We start from the raw sequence: 24112 nt of genomic DNA, 5'->3' as shown, positions 1-24112 counted from the left end.
CCGATTGGATAAGAACCTTGGACTCGAGCTCTTGTGTTTCTGATAAGCGGAGTTGTGGGTTCGAATCCCGGTCGTGACACTTGTGTCCTTCACAAGACACTTAACCATTATTGCTGTGTCCATTGGTCCCCTGTGCTATGTAATGCATGTAAAAGAACGCAGTGCACTTATCGAAGGGGTTCGCCCCGGTATTCCTGGTTTTATTGGCTGCTTATGTAAAGGAAAAGGTCTCATGCTTCATCATGAAGCTCCACTTACCTTTAGGAAAATACTGAGCGCTTTGGGACGCCCATCGGGACTCGTGAGTGATGAAGCGCTATAAAAGAACTGCGTATTATGATCAAATTAACTATGCATCTCAGGGTTTGGTGATTTACTCACTTTGTTTTAACTTTGAATTTTTTGCTAAATTAATTTGAAAATATTTCAACCTCTTGAAATTTAGACTCGTTAGAAACAAAGACATGTTATGTTTCATATGGTTTATTTACATCATCTTTCAGTACAATATATCATTCTGTTTAATCATATTATACATATATGACTTATAGTACATTTTGCTTTTCCTTTTAACTGCAAACGCTACAACATTACTACAATGCATGTTATAAATAATAACATTCGTATAATTCTTTTCGTCGTTAGTCAATTGTGTGTACAACATTGGGAGAACTACTTTCATATATTAAACCTAGAGCTTTGGTGGTTTATAAATTTTGAGGGGGAGGGGGTGTTCTATTTAGTTCATTTTTCCCCAGTTTTTTTAGCACCTGATTTCATATAAGTATTCACAGGTTTTAACTTTAATGCAACCTCGTACAAACGAAGCCGTAAATTAGGACTTGTAGGAGGTTGAAACCTCAAAAAACCATGCTTCGACCCCCACGGTATCAAGAACTGTTATGTACCGTGCAGTATAGTATCTATGCAGTTCTTACCAGCGGGCCGGTGATTGCGTAAAGAGCCATGGACAAGGCTACCTATTGGTTGATGGTTCGGATGGGGGGGGGGGGGGGGGGCGGTCGCAATATTTGAGTGATGGGAACTAGGTCTTGCACCATGACTAACTGACACAATGACAATAATATCTATTTGTACATAAATTATTAGTACCACAAATTTATAATGATCTGAAAACCACTATCTGGTTATCACCTGTCAAGTTAAATCGTATTGCTCACGAATAGTATATAAACCCCAAACAAAACCGTAGGAATACACACAGGCCATATTTTATGCACTAGGGCACCCTCATGAAGAGAAGGTTGCTCTTGACCCATCCTATGCTACCGAAACTCAGGAAATATACGTCAAGAGTGCCTATTGTATTATCACACACTTTTTATAAGTGAAACTTAAAAATTATAAAATGAACGTTTACAACACCTTTTCAAGAGTGCTTTATCTTTAAAACACGAATCCTGGCCACCAGAAAACATACACTTTTAAAACAAGAACTAAACATTTTTGAGTTATATATTTTGTCTGTACAGATATTAACAAATTATAGTTTTTTATTATTAATATTTTCCAATCTTTGGCAATTATTTAACTTCTGTCAAACCTCAACTTACATTTTCCATTCAGAATTATTCAACAACAGAATCAACTATGTCACAATAGATCACCTAAGTGCCATCGTATTAAAGTAACAATTTTTTTTATACCAGTGAGAACAGAGTTGGTTGGCATTACACTCTCCCAGAGTGAAATCAGGCATCATGAAATGAACAGTGCCAAATGTCGTGCTTACCGCGGAATTATGCGCATACAACGCCCTGTAAAGCACACGTTTCTACAGGCTGTAAGCGCAGAGTTATGCAGTAAGCAGAACTGCAGTACCCATCATGAAGTGAACAGGGGCCCACTGTTATTTTGTTCCCTGCTTAACACACAATTTTGCCCTTACATGTTCCCTGTAAAGCACACAATTCTACAGGCCGTAAGAGTTTCGCAGTAAGCAAAGCCATTAAATTGGGCATAGCAAGTGTTTTCTGATGCTAAAACGCATTCATTTGTAAATACTGTACATGTAGTACTGACAGTGACAATTCACCCAACTTTTATGTTAAATATGAAATACCGACTTCACAATACTGAATATGGAGTAGGATTTTAGCTGGCTGTACAGTTATACAAGCTTATTTGCATAGGGAGATAAAACGATACTGTTCTATCGACTACATGGATATGACCTTTATCAAGCTACTACCATCATCTTTGGTCTTGTTCCACTTCTGGCAATTGCAATGAAGAATAACAATTCTCACTGCGCCAGAAAAGGGGGTCGGACTATTCTGTCCTCCAAGCCTCACTTTGGGCTCAAATGATTGTACAGGGTTTACAAGAGATGGTTGTAGCGTGATGAAGGTCTAAAAATAGATAGGAATTTCAACTTGAATGTTAGCAGTACTTTATTTTGATGTGACACATTTGTTACATCTGTTCTAAGTTCACACACAAGTTTGCCTGCTGAATATCGGTGGAATATATATCACAGACGACAGAAATAGCTCTGACAATATATTATAGAGACATGCATTCCACTTTCACAATTAATTTTTTACCCAGTTAAAAAGGGGCTCTCAGGTCAAATTAAGGTCTAATTCCATGCTATTTTGATTTTATATCATCAAAAGATTTACCAATCTTGCATACGAAAATGTACAGACCTTTGTATTTGAAATGTGACGTCATTCGATATCAGCACCTGCACATTCCAAAGAAGAATTTGTGGGTCAGACAAAAAGGTCAAATTCCATGCCTTTTTGACTGAACATCATCAAAATTCAGGAATGAACTTTTTAAAATGTACACTGCCATACCCATATTTGAAATATGTCGTCATTGGGCGTTTTAGGATGTTGACAACATTCGCACTTGAAGGGTATACAAAACAATGGCATTTTTGCATGGTTATAGGGACTTGCAATTTGTTCAAACAGACTCTTTAACTGAAAATGAGTGCGTCAAACAACTGAGCTTTGACCTTTGAACCCCTGATGAAGTGAATTTTTTACAGTATTTAACTCCATGGTTGTTCCCTCTATGAATGATTCTGTGAATTGACGTCAATAACGACAAAATACCTGTTTTCAATCCAACATATTTAAGTAACTTAAGTTACGTGACCCAGCTTTGGAGTTTTAGAAGAACCAAAATATTTTATGCACACACCTGTGATTTCTGAAATCAACTATTTTTGTCCTGAATACTTTAATCATCCAACAAACTCTAAACTTCTTGAACACATTTTGCAGATGGAAAACACACAAAGACTTTGGTAGAAACTTAAGACGCAATTTTTAAGGTGTGTTTAACATCAAACAGTCACAAAGCCACACCGTGTTTTTGTACGTTACTAAACTGTAGTTAGCACCAGTGTTGATATATAATACATAATAGTAGCACCTCGTCCATACAGACTATAGAGAAACCAGAGAGCCCACCTTGTTTTACTAGAAACCAGTTTACTGTCCTGGAACCAATTTCATAGAACTGCTCAATCAGAAAAGATTGCTTAACAATTTTCTGCTAAGCAAATATGAGCAGGATACCAGTCACAGATGGTACATACGAAATGTTGCTTAAGCAGCTCTATGAAATTTGGCCCTGTAACACCAATAGCTAAGCCTGACCATCCGACATTACTCTTTGAGGCTTGTGAATAACACCAGACTATATTTTGAGGCTTGTGAATAACGCCAGATAACAGCCGTTAAGAAACTGGTAGTATTTTCTGCTTAAATTGGGCCCCAGATGTTTACACCCAAAACTAGTTTTTTTATTTTAAGTTTTGTGCCATGTAAAGCTTTAAATCTTACATCATGTAAGATTCTTGACTGTATTATTTTCTTGAGCACATGTTGACTGGTCCTTATTGCTAGTATTATGTCAGTACAAGCATGTGATCTACACGCAAGCACTGCATCTATAAGTCAAGCACATGTCATACTAAAGCGTATATCTATTGCTGTATACAACTTACTTTTGCTCGGTATTAGCAAAAACCCTCTCTACACTCTCAAAAGCAGTACTGTTCGCAGCATGTACATGTACTGTAACTAATGTAGCACTAGTAGCACTACAAGGTCCATTTTTTGTAAACATATCTGCATAAATTAAGATAAATACTGATACAAACGCACACCACTTTATTTTTTACATCAACAAGATATTGCTCATTTGATTTTTTTCATAGACGGCATGAATACTTCCAAAACAGGAAAACAAAATCAAGCATTTTTTAACGAGATGTTTTGAGAAGATAAATCTTAAAGGAACAAAAGATCATTTGAGTTTGGGAGGATAATAAAGATTGGCTTTCTAATTATCCAGAAAATGTTTTGGATAATTAGGGCTTTGTTTAGATGTTTAGAAAGTAATGATGAAGTTTGAATGTCAGTTTCAACAAAACAAACAAATTTTTGATCCGTAAACTTGGATGACAACTCCAATGAAAATTTCCTAGGTTTACAAGTTATTGCTTAAAACCATTACCATCATCCTTCCCATACTCCAATTATTAAGTTATTTTTAGAGCACCTACAATAAATATTTTCCGACCAAACTTGAAAATATCATCATGCAAACAAAAATAAAACGTAACCATGGCAAGAACCTTAATTCCCTAAATCCCTTCTCCATTGTACCCTTAAAAGAATTATATCTTCAAGTGGGGCATCTTAATATTTCAAATAAATAGGGAAGATTTGTTTATCTATTATTAGAATACACCACCTCATAACCACTGCTTCGGTATCCCGAGTAAGAACTCCCCAACGCCATAGTAGTAGACGGCCTGGGCGATGCCGAAGAGAGGTGAGATGACCAGAAGGCGACAAGACGCCCCCTTGAAGAACGCAGAGGGGCCCTCTTGTTTCCAGATCTTGGTTGCGCAATCACGGATCCCATCGTAGGTTTGCTCGCCCGGGGCATGTTGTAACAGCTGCAGTCGGGTTTTGATTACTGGCAAGGTTGACAGAAACAAAGGGTATAAATGAAATGACCTTGTTTGACTTATTGGTGCCTTGGGCACTTTGGTTCATTAATCCTGATCTTTGGATCCTCAAGATTACAATTAATGGTGGGACTTGAACCCACGACCTCTCATATGGTTACTTGTAGTGCAATATAAAGCCATGTGCATGTGTTACATGGCACACTGGTTGAACAAAATGGAGTCGTGTGAAGTAAGCTCAGTTTTCAAACTTGTAGCTAAATCATAAATTAAGCTTATTTTTGGGAATTCAACCAGTTTGAGTGACTTAAGCCTTCAGTAGGGTCCCATTCATGCAACCAACAATCTGTGAAATTGTATTCTTAAAGTTAATTAGCTCATGTAGCCGAAATATTTGTCAAAATTTTGTGTTGCGCGAGACAGTTTGTGATAACTATGCGATGACATACAGCAACCAGCTTCAATTGCCTGTTACATATTGTGTTGAATCTATGTTAGAATTTGGTAGCCAATCAAGTACCTAGCTTCAGGACCACTCGCTTAGGTTCTTGGATATTTCACAATGAAATGGTCTAATGGTCTTGCACTTTTGGCCGCACAAAAATGCCTGTTTAGTTTAAACCCAAAGCGACAACAGAAATATAGTATAATGATAATCTACAGATGAATTCACTCACCATCAACTGGGTTAACAGACAGAGATGCCACTGTTGCTGCGAGGCATCCACACATGAAGGAATGTTTAAAACTGGCACGACCATTCTCACGCTTAACACCCTGTTGGCCAAAAAACAAAATCAGAGATAGTTATTTTCAGTTATCTATCTATGTGTTAATTTCTTATTAACGTGTGTGACCTTTTGAAGAGTTGGTTTGGCGTATTGGCCTTGCCTGCCTGCCATCCTCTAATCCCACCCGGGGCACTATGTGGATTAGGTTATCAGTCCCTATCTGACTGCGTGGGTTTTCCCTGGAAATAATTCTCAAGGGTTTTCCTCCAACATCTAAAACTGACACTTCCTTCATTGTCTTCTCTCTACTGGGTTCTTGACTAGTGCTGTGATTAAGTTTCTGAGAGCCCTTGGCTTCACAACCAGAATTAATTAATGAAAATTGAAACGAAATGAACAGGCCCCATATTAAGAGCAAGTGCCAAGGAAATCAAAATACTTACCATTGCATTGAGATGTGCAAACAGTGGAAAGTATACCATGGAAAAGGGTACATCTCTCATTAGAGTCGCCCCTAGTCCCCTGTAGAGTCCAAATATGCCTTCTGTTTGGAGAAGATTGCGTGCGAGGGTCCACGCAGAGGGCGACACATCAGCTAGATTGGCAGAATACGCTCTGGTGAGGGAGGGGTTGATTTTTGTGGCGAGGTCGGGGACTGCTACGCCAGGAACCTTTTTCTTTTGAACTGAAACTTTAAAAGAAAATATTAATTAGATATTTAAACAAATTAAAAAGATTACGATGGTTTGAGCAATGTATACTGTTTTATGCAGGTACATTTCAATTAGGTTCAAGGATATTTTACAGGATTGGTGGAGATAATAAAATAGTCATAGACAGGGTTGATGGTTTGTGCAATCAACCAAATACATGATATAACAAACCTGGGAAAATTTGGTTGTGCTCCATTCCAATGCAAGTCAGGAGCAAATGTTTTGCATGCAAACACATTATCCTTAAATTAGGTTGCAACAACCAAACTCAGCTGTTGTGGTTTGGTTTGAACTTTTCAGATGCAGTGTGCAAGAGTATGACTTCATATCAGAGGGAAATATCATAGACAAAAATGGTTCGAGTATGAACTTCATAATCAGTTAGCTTTCGGAAAAAAATTAAACACAGGTATTTATTGGTTACTCTGTGTAACACCTTTAAACTAAAAAAACAAATTAGATTTGGATATTTTGCAATTGAGAACATTTCATATTGCTCTTAAATTTGTCCAAAGTATGATTGTCAACAAAATTTGAAGAAGATCTCCATAAATCTCTCCTTATCGCTTCAACTTCCCAATCTGTCACTTCACATTTTACAGTGCCGCTGTTGTCAGTTTCCTCAAGCCTCACAGTTAAACTTTCACCGCCCACTCTGCCTTTTAAACACTTACTTCTCCTCCCCGCGTCCTGTAGTTGAATTTTCAGCATTTCCATAGGGGTGGTGATGATAACCTGGCACAGCCCAGCGCCGCCACCTGCAAGCATTTCTCTGTGCAAGCCCAGATGTGCCCTGCAGTTTTGAAGAGGGGGAGAAAACCGGGAATAGAAGGGGTGATTTAGACTGGCAAAACTGTGAAAGCCCATCAGATATTTATAAAATTCTTTGGGGGTACACACTCTTCGCCCAAAAGGGTCGGAGCTACATGTTTAGAAAGAAGGAAAACTCAGCACATTTATAAAGCTGTCATTTCTGGGGCCACAGGAGGTTCCGACTGAAAATGAAATTTTACAAATTTGGAACATAAAATGTACTACGGCCTGTCTACATGCATTTAAGTGTCTAGCCGACAATAACACAAAAAAACAGTTCTGGAAATCTTTGCTTGAAAATGTTTTTTTTTTTTTAAGACAGTGCTTCCCTGAAATACTCCTGGTTATTTAAGATGTTTTTTTTGTCCAAAGATTTCAAATAAATAAATAAATCAAACATTGAGACTTCCCTCAGAAATGTTATACATGTAGTTTCAATATCAGGAAAATTGAAGAAAATGGATGGAAGACTTGTGGCATAAATATCATGAACACTCAATGATCTTTTAAAACAGGACCAAAATTGTTTACAGTTACAGGAATGATATTTGGTCCCGTTTAAGCACCTGACAACATTATCAGTAAGCATATTTATTCATTGAGCCTTTATTTACTATATTTTAGCTTTCGCTTCTTTTTAACCACATTGAGGAATTTGTGATCCCTAATGTGCTAATGTTTATTATTATTATTAATTACAATTTTAAAACTGCAATTAAAAAAAAAATTAAAAGTGCAATTTTTTAATTTGTAATAAAATGTGCGGGCAATATGACGTTGCACTTGCAATACACTGTTTGAAGAATGAACTGCCTCGGAGCGGAACTGCCTCGGAGCGGAAATGCCAGCCGCGTTAAATATTGACTAGTCGGTAAACATGGCCCTGCTTAATCTGATCAAACTGACATTACTGGGCCATCAAGCGTTACACTGGTAACCGGTAAACAACGCATGACGATGTTCTCGCAATTTGGCATAATGCCCAGTTAAATACCCCACAACGAGGAATTCCATTTGGGGGCGATTGGAAATCTTAAACTGCCTTTGATCTGCTAATGCTCACTGGGGAAAATGAAAGGTGTTTTTAGTTAGATTATGGACGGGGGATGTGGGTGGGCTAGTGGTAATCATTAAGCATGATTGGAAAATTTAATGAGATTTAGAGCAGAAATTTACTATGTAGAAACAGTCTGTAAGAAAACTGTAAAAATGCTAGGTTAAATATTTGGCAGATTTGACCCTTAAATTTAAATTTACATTTACACTTCAAATACCAGTAGATAATTTTGTAAAGTCAAGAAAGGTATAGGTGTCATTTTAAGTATTTCATGAAAACTCTGACAATGATAAAAAAATGTCAGGATATTGTCAGAATTATAGTGAAATCACAACAATATTTTCAAGTTCATTGGACACGCTAACAATTTCATAATTAATTCATTTTTTTAATTGGGCTGTGCAACTATATAAGAAATTCTTTTATATTTTTTTTAAACGATAATTACTCAAACATTCTGAAAAGGTTATATCATAATAATTAATTTGCAGATTTTATTTTTGAGTTTAAGTTTTTACACCGAAATTATTTATTCGGCATTTAGAAAAGAGTAATTTTAAAAGGTTGTAATACATGGGGGGGGGGGGGATTTAAATATTTTTATGTTAACTGTTTGATATAAAACAGAACTGTTTTTTAACTGTTTGATATAAAACAGAACAAATGATGTATCCGTCAACCATTTTATGTACACTATTACAAGATTCGTTCATTTAAAACATCCATTTTCTGTGCAAACCACACAAGTCCGCGAGTCCTGATCGCAACAAAAGGCAGTCGCTGAATCCAACCATTTAATAAATTGGTGAAACTCACAAGGGATAAAAATCACCTTTCATTGAAATCGCCCGCTTCCATTTATGGATATCGTTGTTGACATTGATAACAACATCCCCCACTCATCTTGGTATGAATGCGTACAAGCCTTCTATATTGTGGATAGGGGTTTTGTCTCTCTGCGTGTTTGGACCTGAGGCCTTTGCTTGTCCAATCCCTCGAGTACAGCAATAAGATGCAACCCCCCCCCCTGTTTGTCGTCATGAAAATATCATCCTGTTCTATTATCTTAACATCACGGCGACATTACTATAAATACCATCGGCATTTCAGTTCAGTTCTCACAGCGAATATCAAGTCTGTTTAACATCATCTATACAGAACCTTAAAGCAGGGCTCCAACTTTACACTGGACCACCGGCCTGAGGCCAGTGACTTCAGTGTGGGCCAGTGAACTGAAACCAGGACAAGTCCGGTGGTCTTATTCATGTCAATTCAGCATCTTTGTCTCAAATGAATGATGTTTAAATGTTGAGTTTGAGTCTCACAAATATCTTCCAATCCTGCTGAGCATTACCAAACGAAAAAGAGAAAAGATAAATCGCCTCTTTGCGTTTGTTCAAATAAAACGGTTCAGATGATAAAAAGTGTTCTCAGTTTGACTCTAATCTCAATCACATTTTGATTATGTTCTTGCAAGTAAAATCCCAATCCAGTTAAGATTCTGAGCTACATGTACAAGTCCTGTGGTCTCGTGGAGTTTGCCCCCAAATTTGTGCCCTGCTTATTTTAAGTCCAGAATCAAACCTACTAGTCTATGGTCATCGCCAAATTTCTTGGTGTAAGTTGCGTCTTAAAAATAATTTGCTGATGTAGAAATCTAATCTTCAAAAAGTACTCTTGAGTGAGGTTTCTCAGAAGACCAGAGAATGCCCTCCGATGGTCTCTTTCGGATGAACTGCCAATTGGCACACTCTGAGTTATTTAAAGTGGATAAAAAACAGATCGCTTTGAAAAATGGACCGCTTCCTTGTACGGCTTTACTTGTAACCAAACAATTTATTTCTTAAAGACATTCTTATCTCAGCATTGCATTTGCCCAAACAACTTCATCCCGATGTAAACACAAAATATTCATAAACAAGATTAAAATTCCAAATGACCTCTGAATGTTTGAACTGTTAATACAACTCACACATTTACGGCTAGACAACCTACATCTGATAACGGTACTTGACTTTCATTGTTGGATGCAGGAAGCTTGTGTGGTCACTCAATCTTATTATTGGATTGCATTATTGACGTGATTACAGAATTACTGGAGCAAGATGATGGGAGAATTTAAAAACAGCTGAGGACTTTTGATCCCTTTTTCTTTTCTTCCTTTTTTCTAACATGGCTAGATAGTTCAGTTGGTAGAGTACTGTCATGTAAATCTGGAGGTCAGATCTTCAAATCCCACTCTAGACAATTTGTCTTTGCTCACCTAAATTTGATGTACGAGTACCAGTCAGTTTCCCTTGTGGTTTATTACTTTTTAGGTTGTTGAACTACTTTGATTCAGTGGTTTCTTTCCCTGCCTCTTCACCTCTATGGATACTGGTTCGAATCCCAACTCAGACAAGAGCCTTGCATGAGGATTGGGTTTTCAGTCCCTACCTGATTGTGCTGGGTTTCCCCATTGGGGTTTTCCTCCCACCTCTAAAACTGAAAATTTCTTCTTGTTATTTAATCATCCTGTCATTGGCGCTAATTGTTGGAATCAGTCTTTGTGGAAGACTCAGCAAGGGTCGAAACATCAGGCAATTAAAGGAACACGTTGCCTTGGATCGGACGAGTTGGTCTATAAAAAAGCGTTTGTAACCGTTTGTTATAAAATGCATATGGTTGGAAAGATCTTTTAAAAGTAGAATACAATGATCCACACAAGTTTGCCTCGAAATTGCGTGGTTTTCCTTTTACTGTGCGAACTAACACGATCGGCCATTTATGGGAGTCAAAAATTTGACTCCCATAAATGGCCGATTGTGTTAGTAGACGAGGTAAAAGGAAAACCGTACAATTTCGAGGCATGTTTGTGTGGATCATTGTATTCTACTTTTACAGCATCTTTCTACCTATATATATTTTATAACAAACGCTTTTCAAAGACCAACTCGACCGATCCAAGGCAATGTGTTCCTTTAACTATGTTTTTCCATTTATGATATATTTCCTTTTGGTTAGTGAGCAAATGGCAATTAGCTAATTCGATTAAATCTCAAATAAATAAATACAAAAATAACAGCACAGGAAACATTGACCTCTACAGCGGTCCTAACATTTACCTTCAGAAAAATCAGGCGACAAAGCTTTTGTCAATTTCTTAGAGTGTATGTCCCGTAGCATCCCATTAACAATCTGTATCTCTTGGCAGACTCAAGGCAGAGTGAAGTATTGAACCTTATCTAGCAAGCAAGGACATTCTTAACGTTGAGTATTTAATTCTTCTTGTGACGTGATACTCTAAAACAATCTTAACGCTTTATGCGTAGCATCCTGATCTTTCAGACTTGTCAGAAGAAACACTACATGAGACATTAACCAGTTCCCGAGCGAGTAAGGTCTTATACCCCACAGTATACGTACCTTTGGTTTTGGAACTATTGGATTGTTTTAATCCTATATAAACGTAGTGTACACAATAAAAACTAACATCTGAAAATTTAATCTCAAAGGTCGTAATGTTTTTGAGATATAGTCAAAAGTCTAGAGCGGTTGTGTCCATGCAGGAAGAATACTAGTAGGAATACACTAATGAGAAGCACTACTGACTGTTACTAAAGTTTGGGGCATAAAACTGACATCTTTTTACATTTGAAGTGAAATGTTTCTCAGAATGCTTTATACAATCGAAAGCTGCTGTACGCTTCTAACCAAAAGCTTCTATTGCCATTAATTTTAATAGAGATTACCAAACATACACCTTCCCTTTAAACAGTCTCTGAGTAAGGTCTTAATATGTATAACACACTCTTAGGTTTCATATTGTGACGTCATCTTCCTTAGCGGATAAGAGAATCATGACGGCACAAGACACTGACTAGTAACGCAATCTCAGATTACATCAATGAATTGAACATCATGAAATCCTCCTCATACATGTACCAGCTTTACTTGATACTCTGTGTGGGGGCGCATGTGCTGATTTTACATGTGATCGTGACACGGAATGAGTATTTATTTCCCTTCATCTTCTCCATGAGCAATTTTCATTTTTATTGCCAATACTTTTAAGAGTGATTCCCAAACGTAATGGTTAACAGTCCCTGAGTAAGGTCTAGTGATCACACCGTGACGTCATTCTCTTGGCATCTCTTCCTCTACTTACATGTAAGAGGAAAGTGACGGCACGAGACACTGACCGACGCATTCTCCGATTACATCAATGAATTGAACAACACGAAATCCCACTCATACCAGCTTTACTCAATACTCTGCATGAGGGCATGCTGATATCCAACATGTGACCGTGATACAGAATGAATGAATATTTGTTTTCCTTCATAATTATTTCCTTCTCCAAGAGTAGTTTCGTTTTTATTATGATAAATTTCACTCTCGAATCTGTTAACTAATTTCATTCTCAAATACAAATAACTAGTGTGCATACCCAATAAGTTTCTATGAAACACTGATCTCTTCAAAGAAAGAGTTAGGCTACCTTAAATAATCAGGATATGTAAAAATATAAATTAAAAAAAAAAGTTGTTCAAGTTTATCCTTACATATAATTATGATATTTCATGTAAACAAGCCTACCTGTAAATCTGACTTTGCAAAGTGAAGTTAATTTATAGGGCAGAGGGATCTCTACTTACCCATCTTTCCGTAAGTGATAGCGGAAGAAGTCGTTGCCGACAAGTTTAATGGCTTTCTCTGGAGAGATCAACGTGACATTCACACCAAAACCTGCCGGGCGAAGAGACACAAAAGAGAAGAAAAAGATTTAAAGGAATGGTATACCTTTTGTACTTACTCCAAAAAATTAATGACCATAAAAATGGTTTACTCGGTACTACGAAGCACTGTAGCTTTTGATAATGTATAACATTTCAAGCAACAATTTCCTTTCTCAGGAGTAGTGTTTAAGAGGATTCAAAAACATTTCAATCTGAGAAATGTTCTGTATAAAATGGTTGTCAGATTGTGTTTTCCAATTACAGACTTTTGTTCCTGTGTACCTCGTTTATTTCAGTGGAAAAATTTACTGTTTGTACTTGGCGAATAGCAACAATTCCCCAAGTGAATTCTCCATAAATATTCAAAGAACACTTCTTATTTCATTTTTTGGGGTCTGATCATATATAAATCTGACTTTTAAGTTTTATAATAACAATCTTCAGAACATGTCAATTTGCATCAGTGATAAAGAACATTACTTGTGTTTTACGCACACACTGATGTGTGTTAAACACTGCATACTTGGTACTCTCCCCGAGTCCTGCGTTGAGGCCTGAGGGGTATAATCAGCGTAAGAGTAAAACAAAAATAATAACAATGAAACCTGTCCTTTCATCATCTTGTTCAAATTCAACACAATATTGTTGAGTGAATAATGCTGACATTTTCTTCTCTTTAAGTAAAAATCAATCAAAAATTCACAAACAAACAAAAGAAATAAATAAAGATGTTGCACATGTAATTTAAAACTTGTTTTCGTTCAAACCCTAGTGTATTTTTATAGCCTCTTGTTAGGGTATTTCTTTAGAAATTCAAATTGAGGGAAAAGAGTACAATTCCATCTCCTCTTCTTATTTACAACAGCACTGGTCTTAATTGCTTTTCAATCCAAAAAGGGTAGATGAGAACAATTCGCCCGCCTTCTTAAACCGGAGACAGACTTTATTAATAGGTGACGTGAATTTTAATGTCTTGAATTCCTATTTATACTACGGATTCATTATCTCGCGTCTAAGAAGGCATAATTAATTAATTGTATTCATCAAGCTAAGATACCTTGAGGCCCCGTGTACGCAATTAAGACCACTTCTGAAAAATGACGTAAGCACTGATGAATACGTCATACAGTGCCCTTGTAGAGTATGTGCCCACACGGATTGGATCAATAAGTACATCTACGCTAGATTTGGTTACTGTGTATTTATGCAGTTTGACCGTGTACGTGTACACTTTACATCTACCCTTAAAGGTACTGGACACTATTGGTAATTACTCAAAATATTTGTTAGCATTAAAACTAACACGGTAACAAGCAATTGAGAGCTATTGATAGTATAAAATATTGTGAGAAACGGCTCCCTCTGACATGTCTGAAGTTCGTAGTTTTTGAGAAAGAGGTAATTTCTCACTCAATTAAAAGACTTCAGGCCTAAGCCTTTTATTGCGCATCTGAAAGCACACAATGTTGTTCAACAAGGGTGTTTTTTCTTTCATTATTCTCTTGCAACTCCGATGACCAATTAGTAAAATTTTTTTTAGAGATTTGTTTTTTTATGCATACATGTATGTTGGGATGCACCAAGTGAGAATACTGGTTTTTTGACAATTATCAAAGGTGTCCAGTGCCTTTAACGAGCAGCCAGACCCTTACACACATGGCTTAGTCAACGTTTTTGCCATGCAACGAGACACTCTTGAATCGATCACACAGGGTCTCAAGAAAGTGACTGCATTTCGCCAAAGGGGCTAGAAATGTTCCGATAATTTACTGCTTGAGGCCCTTTTTTTGTGTAAAGTCAGATCTGCCAACATTTTGATCTTGTAATCAGGGAGATTGTGTACAACAGTCAGAGAGATGTACTATTATTTGGTTAATGAGCACCATGTGTACATGAAATTGCTGTGTAAAATATTATTATTATTTATTTTTTAAACTTGCTATATTCTTCTGTCGCGGAGTAGATTTTAATGAATTCGGGAGACTTGTCTAATCAAGATGATATTTATAATTACTTCCAACATGATAGAAAATAAGTTTCCGTAATCAAGGAGATTGTCAAAATTGTTTACCAGAAGGTGGAAAGATTGATTAAATTTCAGGGAACTTCTGTAGGAGCAGCAGGGGGATTTTCTCTCCCATCAATTAGTACAACCATTCCAACAAGAAGAAAGTATCGCCAGTACAAGTACAGACCACTTTATTCTTTAGAAAAAATCCCCACTGCGTGCTTATAAATGTATTTTTGTAAAAGTTGGCAACATTGTTATTGCACAGCGCTAGACTCACATGGGATTTATTTTCAATCTCGCAGTTCACAATCGCTCGAGTGAGACATACTCAGAACTTCATCCCCCGCCATCCGAAGAAAACAAAAAAAGTCCGTCGACATCCTCCCCCGAGAGAGAAGCGCTAGTGCTGGTGACCTTTAACAGCCACGATAAACACTCTAAGGATGAGCACTGTCTGAATCGCATGCCTTGGGTAACCTATACCATCCCATTACTATATGATTGTCCAAAGCAAAGTACGGAGAAAATATGCCTATGGGGGTGGGTGTTTAGAAGGGGGGGGGGGGATGGACACGGTCTGCAGTCTAGGTCACCGCCTCCGCTAAATGTTGCTCTTAAAATCAATAATAAAATATTGATTCCGTAATGTGACTCTTTTATTATGATGGGCGGGCTAGCTACATGTTTTGCATTCCTGCACAGGGCATGTTCACCTACATTCATCTTTGTTTTTAAAATTAAGTGTACACTTCTGATAAAGGTTTGGGGCAAGTGGGTAGGGTTGGGGGTGGGGGGGGGGGCAAAGGGATAGGGCAGGGGTTGGGAGGGGGTAGGGAATCCAGCAGGAAAAAAATTCTTTGACAGAAAACTGCGACAAATCTCACCTTTATATAAACCTCTAATTCCATCTGCTTTTGCTGTCTTTATGAAACAATCAAATCTGTAAACAAAAGTAAAGCAAATGTATGATTAGTCATGTACTAAATGATAAGCTTGTAATCATGGAGCTGCTACATATCTTTTCAACAGGAGAAACTACCAGAGAAAGTGGATATATTTTAAATAATTTGCGCACCGTGAGCACAGATTGACAAAACAGAGAGACTGACCACCAACATAGGGCTAGATAAATCAGTTTGTGCAGCACCCCCACCATTCCAAAGGTCATTGGTTCACATCCTGCTCTGTTCATTGTGAATCATTTAACCAAAACCCAACACCGCAAACAACTATGTTGGTGTCATCAGCATGGTAGAGTTTCTACACACACCACCCACCAACACACAGGGTATTTAATTGAGCAGTAATATGCCATCAAGCGCGTCCCCAGGAAATGATTACTTCCGTTAACTTAGATTATCCTGTCCGGACTATAATAACAATAAAGGACGATCTGCTGGCACCCTGCTTAGACGTCTTTAATTCCTGCCGATTTGCAAATCTGCGGGGGAGGTTTGCGCAACGACTGAGCGTCACAGACTTATGAAGTATACGATCACCATGATTAAGTTTGAGTTTCATGGTAATGGACGGAAGGAAATGTCGCACAAAAACCTTGGAATTAAACATTTGGCAAGCATCTTTCCGTTTGTGGTCAAAATTTAATTCAGGATTCAATTAATTTAAAACCTGTTTGGGTTTTAAGACATAGCTCTTTCAAGGTCAGACTCGTTATTTTGTATACATCTTTTATGTAATATAAAACAAATAGAATGATGAAAAAGATGTATTAATCACACTACATTTGACAACAGATTTATTTGATTAACTTACAATGTAAATTGTTTAAGAATGTCGTGCCATTTTTTATCCGCAAGCTTTGCTGCGGTTGCTCCTTATACATTAACCACAAATAGCAACTTCGATTCAGTTGGCCTTGAGCGTCCCAAAACTGATCATGGCAAACAATTCATTAAGTTTGTAAATCTGAAGCCAAAGATTTATGATTTATTATCATTGAACGTCACTCCATTTCTTAATTCCCAACAAATTGACTGTGAAAAAATGGCAATCGGGAGGTTGTAAGACAAGCAAATATCGGATGATAAATAATCTCCAAAATAACAGAAAGTTTTACTAGAATGTCGCAAGTGGGTGATGTAAGTTGGTATTTATTATTTTTCCGAAGAATCTGAACAAGAAATTCGAGAAGCAAAATATTTTGCTGATCTTGGGTTTCACGACACGACTGTAACAAGATATCTGCTGTTTGTTTATTTTAAATCCAAATTTCCCCAACGGTTTCCAAAGAACTCTGAATTGGATAATAAAGCAATTGTAGACTGGGTTCACAAAAAGATGCTAGCGGCTGAAAGAGGGTGGGGGTAGTGGATAGCAGATACCTAACAGGATATTTGCAGTGTCAGGGCCTTCCTGGCAGCTGGCACGTTACCAATGAATTGATATACTTACAGGTTGTTGTACATCCGCCTACCATCGCTGACTTGTTGGTTCTGAAGTCGTGTTTTCACCAGGTCGATGGGGAAGATGCAGGTGACACCCGCAACTCCGGCCAGAGCACCATTTATACACTTAGCGGGGAGACTGGGTACCATACAAAATAAGGAGAAAAAAAATGGTTAACAAATTGCAGGCATCTTAATAAAAAAAAAATTATTAAACAAACCTGTGGCAGGTCCATGTACCAAAACTGTTGTTATACTTCAGAAAGTATGGTACTTTTAATGTTTGGTGGAAACATTCTGAAAAAAAGCACCAAAACAATTTTCTAAACAATTAAGACTTTTTTTCGGATCAGTGGACTGCATGCGTATTTGCTTCCATAGACCAGCTCCTACATGTTCAACCTATTGTGCAACTTCTGTTTTAATTATTTATTTAACACCCAACTACAAACATCAAAACAAAACAAGAAATAATCATTCGCACGAAAACAACAACAATTTTTTTCAAACATGAATCAGCAGTGCTGAAAACTAAGAAGTTCTAACATGAAACTTGGGAAAAACAACAAAGAAACAAACCGGGGGGGGGGGGGGGGGGAACTATGAACCGCCAAACCACATCCCTAAGAAATATTCATGCATGAGAGAATGTTGGGATTAAAAACATTTTCTAAAACAAATGATCTCAAACATTACCCAATAAAAAGCAGGTGTTTGCCCTTAACTTTTCTAGGGTGTGGCCAGCAGGAAACAACAACAAATCATAATTTACCAAAACTAAATAAGATTCAGCACAAATGAAAATGGAACTTTGGGGAAAAAAAGGGAAAAACTATGAAATGCTTAAGAGCAACAACTCTGTGAAAAATAATAATGTTTGAAAGAAAGGTGGAATTCAAAACATTTTCCAAAACAAATGATCTAAAGAAATTCCCTAATACACACCATAGAGTAGGGTTTGTACTTAACTTGTGTTAGTTTTGTCTATCCCCCCCCAAAAAAAAAAATCTTTATAACATTTCCTGAACAAATGTGATCTTTCTGCTAGAATTACGCCAGAATATAAAATTTTACTGAAGTTTCTGCCTGTATTACCAAGAATTGTTCATAGCTAAAAGGAAATAGTGCAACATTTTCAAACTACCTTGCCACCAATCTCACTACGGCACTGTAGCGTGAAATGCAATTATGAAAACAGTGTGAAAGATATTCATCATTCCGCAATTATACTGCAACGTCATCAACTCTCTAGCGGTATGTGTGTACACACAGATAAAGTGTCTAATAACAATAATGCCCAAGGCGTGAATTATGACGTGTTTTGACATCTCGACCGAGTGTCTCACAGTAATTAGCACTTCACTATTTTTTATTGCCAACTGAGAGTACTTTTTACAGATTTTTCTTTTTTACGGTCTAAGGGTTTGACCTGGAAGGATTTTTCTCAACTGAGTGGCATTCTGGACCCAATTTATTGGATGTTTAGGCGAAGCACACAAGGTCTTTGGAATGTTTTTTAATTGGTGTTTTACCCCTTTTTTTCTCAATGTATCTGCAGAATTTTGCGTGCTTGACATGCACTGGGTCATCATTATGAAAATAGCTTCTAATACCTTTCAAAAAACATAATGAGCACTTCCCTTTGAAATTCCCCTTTAGTGTGAAAAGATCCGACACTAAAGATTGTAATTTTTGGAGGTATGTCGAAATGATGGCCTTTCTACCTTTAGCCCATGGAGCTAAAGAACCCACTGAGCCTGAGGAAACAGCCTCCTCAGCATAAGTGAAGTAGTAGATCAAAGACCAAGATTTCTGAAAGAAATAACAGCTGATTTTCTGCTTTAGGCAGACTGAATAAAATATGAATTCTGATAAAAGTCTGAAATTTCTCACTCCTATTCTAAACTGCGTATTAATAGTTTAAAACATGTAAAATTTTATCAAATTGCAAGAACTTTCACCATGTAATAAGTGTTTAAAGATTGATTTGCCTTTACTTTTTTTCTTCTGCGGGAAAAAAAATCCTCAGTATTAACCTATTGATTTATTTGCATTTCAATGGTAAATTCTGAGGCCTAATCAAAGTTAAAAAAGTCAAGTTCAACCCCATAACCCCAAACCAATGAGAAACCGAACACCAAGTATGGATTTTATTCCACTTTGCAGATGTTCCCCCACCCACACAACCGCTTTCGACAAATTTGTTATCTGATTCACAAATTTTTCGAAAAAGGCGGTTGCCAGATGAGGAAATCAACTAGACCCCCCAATGAGTCCTTGACCATGAAAATGTACACCCACTTAGAACGCGTCGGCAAATTCGGGCCGCACAATTCACAAGGTCGTCTCTCGCACATTTTGACAGTAACAATCGGTAGCGAAGCGAGCTCTACAACAAATTCAAAGGACTCCGAACATAATATACACCTATTACTACCGTAGTAAGAAACCATTGGCAAATCCAGCCGTACAATTTTCGTTGTTCTCTTGCACATTTTCACAGTATCAATCGGTAACGAAGCGAGCGCTACAACAGATTCAAGGGACTGCAAGCTGCAGGAAGTGGAAAATCAATGTTAAGTGCTCTGATAAGACGGTCCAGTGCCTCAGCTGCCCATTCTTTTGATTAATTGCATTTCAATGGGAGGGGTAAAAGACTTGCTTTACACACCACACAATAACCTTTAAAGTGCTAGGCGTGTCGTAACACAATTCAAAACAACTTCAATCCTGCATCAAAACATTTCGTGTTTGTCTTGGTAAAATTGTAATCAACTTTTGGCACAGGTTCTTTGTACAGTTACGGATCAACATTTTGTCCGGCGTGTATTTTCAACGGAATCTTATCAGATTACTCTCAACTGCCATCAACAGAAATTATCAAAAAAGGTTACAGACTGATAAAATTTGAGAATTAGATCAAATTTGAAAATTTTGACAATTCAAACCACTTTACACAACTCATAAAAATGATATCGCGCAGAGGCATGGTATTTCTTTTAGAGTACCGCCATAAATAACGACATCTAAATCTGTATTTTCCAGACAATATTTACTCCATATATCAAAAGACATACTGGTACCCCTAACTCCAACTACCATGAATCGCAACTGTGATGAAATGTGCATTATCATGGTTTGGCTATAAATAGGCCAACTCTTGAAAGATTCTCCCCTCTCTCTCCACCACCCATCAATGTCTTAAAGCTCGCCTTTTTCGTTTGCACAGATTTAAGTCCCATCACAAACACAATCCCGTTGAGGCTGAATACTGATAGATTATAAATACTTAATGTTTCTGAGGGAAGAGGGATGCTTGATGACCTAGGCCTATTCTTAAAATGTAATCAGGCTATTTATAAATTGCCAACTAAGAGATCCTTCTCTTGAGCGGTTTATACAAGTAGGCGATGGATTGTTTTCATTTCGGTAAACCAAACTCTAACTAATTAAAGGCAGTTTCCCTTGTGGTTTATTTCTTGATAATTTAAGGCATGATAAACTTTTGGCAATTGTCAAAGATCAGTATCCTCACATTTTGTATCCCAACATATGAATAAGATAACAATCCTATGAAAATTTGGGCTCATTTGGTCTTGAATTTGTTATTTTATGCATGTTGAGATACACCAAGTGAGAATACTGGTCTTTGACAATTACCATTAGTGTCCATTGTCTTTAAGTTTCTAAAAATGTTTGGTAATACCAACAGCTCTTCAGTGCTTTTTTTCAAATTTTAAAATTTATGGTCATAAATACTTTAGAATAATTACCAAAGGTCACCATCCCTTTAATGACTTTTGATTGCTATGACAACTGCATCAACAATGGAGGCATGATACTTATTATGATATAACTTGCATTTTAATGGCGTAACCAAAATAAACACCTCAAAATAATGCCATCATGTGTTTGTCCGGCTTATTTGTTTTCCCCCATTTAGAAATAAGGTCATGGTCTCAATATTTGTCAATCAGGTTAATTTAATTTCAAGGCTGCAGTTCTGCAAATCAATCTCAAAATCGGGTAATGGATATTGATCTGTGTGGTTTTGCACAAACGAAAAACAAGAACTGGCAAAAACATGGCAATTCAACGATTAGACAACATCGTGGTATTTTTTAATTCAAAATAACTAGGCTACAGCACAGGTTGTCTAAAAATTGATTGGACAACTTTCTGGGAATCTGTGATAAAAAACCAATGAACCATTAAAATAGTTCTCAACACTTGGTAGGCCCTAACACACAAAATACTAAAACAAAAAAAATAACACAAACATAGTGCCAGAAACAAAATCGACACAATTGAGTTTTATTTTTAAATTGATGATCCCAACTTTATTACATTATGAAAAAACTAAAATCTACATGATTGTCAGGAAGTAACAATGAAGCATGCAATTCTTTTCATAAATCCATAAATATAAACACCTTGCATGCAAACATGTTAATACCAACAACTGCTAAAGAACTGGGTGAAACACGATCTACAATTGGGGTTTACACATGCAATTAAATAACGGGATCACTGCATGTATAAAAAGGCCACCCACTGAAAACCAAACGAACAAGTTCTATGGTAGTTACCCAGTGTATCCCTTCTTGGGTTGTTGGTTTGTGACTTCCACATGGGCTTCCTTGGAAGCACTGTAAGTACAGGGCATGACATTGTATGCATTTGTATTAGCAGAAATCATTTACTTTCAATACAAACAAACAAACAAACAAACAAACAAACAAACAAACAAACAAACAAACAAAAAAACAAACAAACAAACAAACAAACAAACAGACAAACAAACACTTTCCATTACATTCCACATTGGCTTCCTTGGAAGCACTGTAAAGTTCCGGCATGACATTGATATGCAGTCATATTAGAAGAAATCGTTTACTTTCAAAACAAACAAACAAACAAACAAACAAACAAACAGACAAACAAACACTTTCCATTCAATTCCTTAAAAGGGCTGTGTTGTCATGATCAAAATAAATTAGAATGCCCTCTCACACCAACTGTAACCTCCCTCCTTATCACTATGGAGAGGGTGCGCGTGTGCAGTAACTGAGTGAGAGTCTATGGAGAGGGGATTGCGTGCAGCCATCACTGTGGTCTAGTGGTTAGACATCAGTACTTGCACTCAGGTTGTGGGTTCAAATCCTGTGTGCAATTTATAACTAAAGACGCTTAACCAATGTATACTATGAGAGAGATTGGCTGTTGCCAGCTTGGTGTTAATATATCCCCTTGTAGGAGTTTGCCGAGTTCCCTTGACGGAAAGATCATCTTATCAAACAAACACACAAACTGGGTGAGAGTATAAATTCCTTGTGCAGCCACAGGCCAGCTTTGATCATGCTGAAACAACCCCTTTAAAATACACAAACCATGCCCACTTTTTTAAATACAAAAACAGTTCCACGGCATCCACAGTTATTCATCAACAGAAGACCCAATAAGTAGCGTATTAATCATCCATAATGCATAAAAAGTACAGTACACTTTCATAAAAAAAAGTGACCCAAAATTTTGTGTTGCAAACAAAATGTCATGGCGTGCACACAAAAATGTTGAAAACCGAGCAAGTAAACATTCTTTTTAGGTGAAACTAATATTTCCTTTCACTCTTTGACACCAATATTTCTTTTCTTTTGTACGTTTACAAAACAAATAATAATTAGGAAAATGAATGTAAAACTCACCTAATTTCACCCATTCCAAGGAGAAATCTATCTTTAAGTATTCCGGCGTTGTTTACAGTTTTACTGATGTGTTTACAAAATCAAGTTGCTCTGGAATTGAGTTATCTAGAGCAGCCGCGGCTAATCAGGCCTGTACAAACACCGTTTCTCTGGAGCTACCTACGCAACCGATCAACTGGAAGTAAAGAGGTTTGAATACGTGAGATTTGAATACGTGAGATGGTATTTTCCTTCCATACAGTGCTGGCCACTATTGGTAATTAGTCAAAGTTGTTTGCATAAACGAGCGAATGGAGAGCTGTTGATAGTATAAAACCTTGTGGATACTTAGTTTTTATGAGAAAGAGGGAATTTCTCACTCAATTTATTATAAAAGACTTCATCTGAAGCCTTTTATTATGCATCTGAAGCAAAAAAAAGTAATGCAACAAGGGTATTTTTTTTTCCACTACTCCCTTACAAATTTGATGACCAATAGAGCCCAAATTTTCACAGGTTTGTTATTTTGTGCATTTGTTGGGACACACCAAGTGAGAATACTTGTCTTTTACAGTTACCAATTGTGTCCACTGTCCAGTGCCTTTAAGAAAACACATGTGTACCTCTACACGTACTCCACATAAATAAGACACCCCCTCTACATGTATACCATGACTGTAAGACGTAACCAGACCACTTAAGAACATAGAGCATGACGTTTAAAATCCACTCGTCACAATTTTGCAGCTCTCACCTTGTTCGTGTGCAATTTATGACTAAATGGACTTAAATATCCCCAACTGTCGTAAATACAGAAACACTAGAGTAGATAAATTACTGAGGACGTGTAACCCTGCCTAGAGTAAGCATTATATGATGCACTCATTAAATTATTCAACAGCGTGATATAGTCGTACGTCAGCTGCCCATATTAATGAATCTCATTTACCTGTCTTCCCTCTAATATTGGTAAATTTCTTTTAAATGATTGGTTGGAACTAGGATGCATAAACTTTGCCA

The 24112-nt window shown here is 37.1% G+C and overlaps 1 protein-coding gene across 4 annotated transcripts in view; it reads right to left on the bottom strand.

Moving 5' to 3' along the window:
- Positions 1-487: 487 nt before the first annotated feature.
- LOC139939420 (mitochondrial glutamate carrier 1-like) overlaps positions 488-24112 on the bottom strand; it is a 32841-nt gene continuing 9216 nt past the window's right edge. For 3 of the 4 annotated variants that reach the window (XM_071935295.1, XM_071935293.1, XM_071935294.1), the window contains exons 2-10: positions 23114-23288; positions 21998-22057; positions 17416-17547; positions 15888-15943; positions 12912-13002; positions 7079-7197; positions 6135-6382; positions 5638-5737; positions 488-4968 (exon numbers count right to left, since the gene is read on the bottom strand). In XM_071935295.1, the coding sequence (XP_071791396.1) occupies positions 4742-4968; positions 5638-5737; positions 6135-6382; positions 7079-7197; positions 12912-13002; positions 15888-15943; positions 17416-17547; positions 21998-22057; positions 23114-23127 (1047 nt within the window). In that variant the 5' untranslated portion in view covers positions 23128-23288 and the 3' untranslated portion in view covers positions 488-4741. The remainder of the gene's footprint in view (positions 4969-5637; positions 5738-6134; positions 6383-7078; positions 7198-12911; positions 13003-15887; positions 15944-17415; positions 17548-21997; positions 22058-23113; positions 23289-24112) is intronic. The other variant, XM_071935296.1, reaches the window with a different exon arrangement.

This window comes from Asterias amurensis, chromosome 7, assembly GCF_032118995.1.
Source record: "Asterias amurensis chromosome 7, ASM3211899v1".
Taxonomy (NCBI): domain Eukaryota; kingdom Metazoa; phylum Echinodermata; class Asteroidea; order Forcipulatida; family Asteriidae; genus Asterias; species Asterias amurensis.
This window is presented reverse-complemented; position numbering and strand designations above follow the sequence as displayed.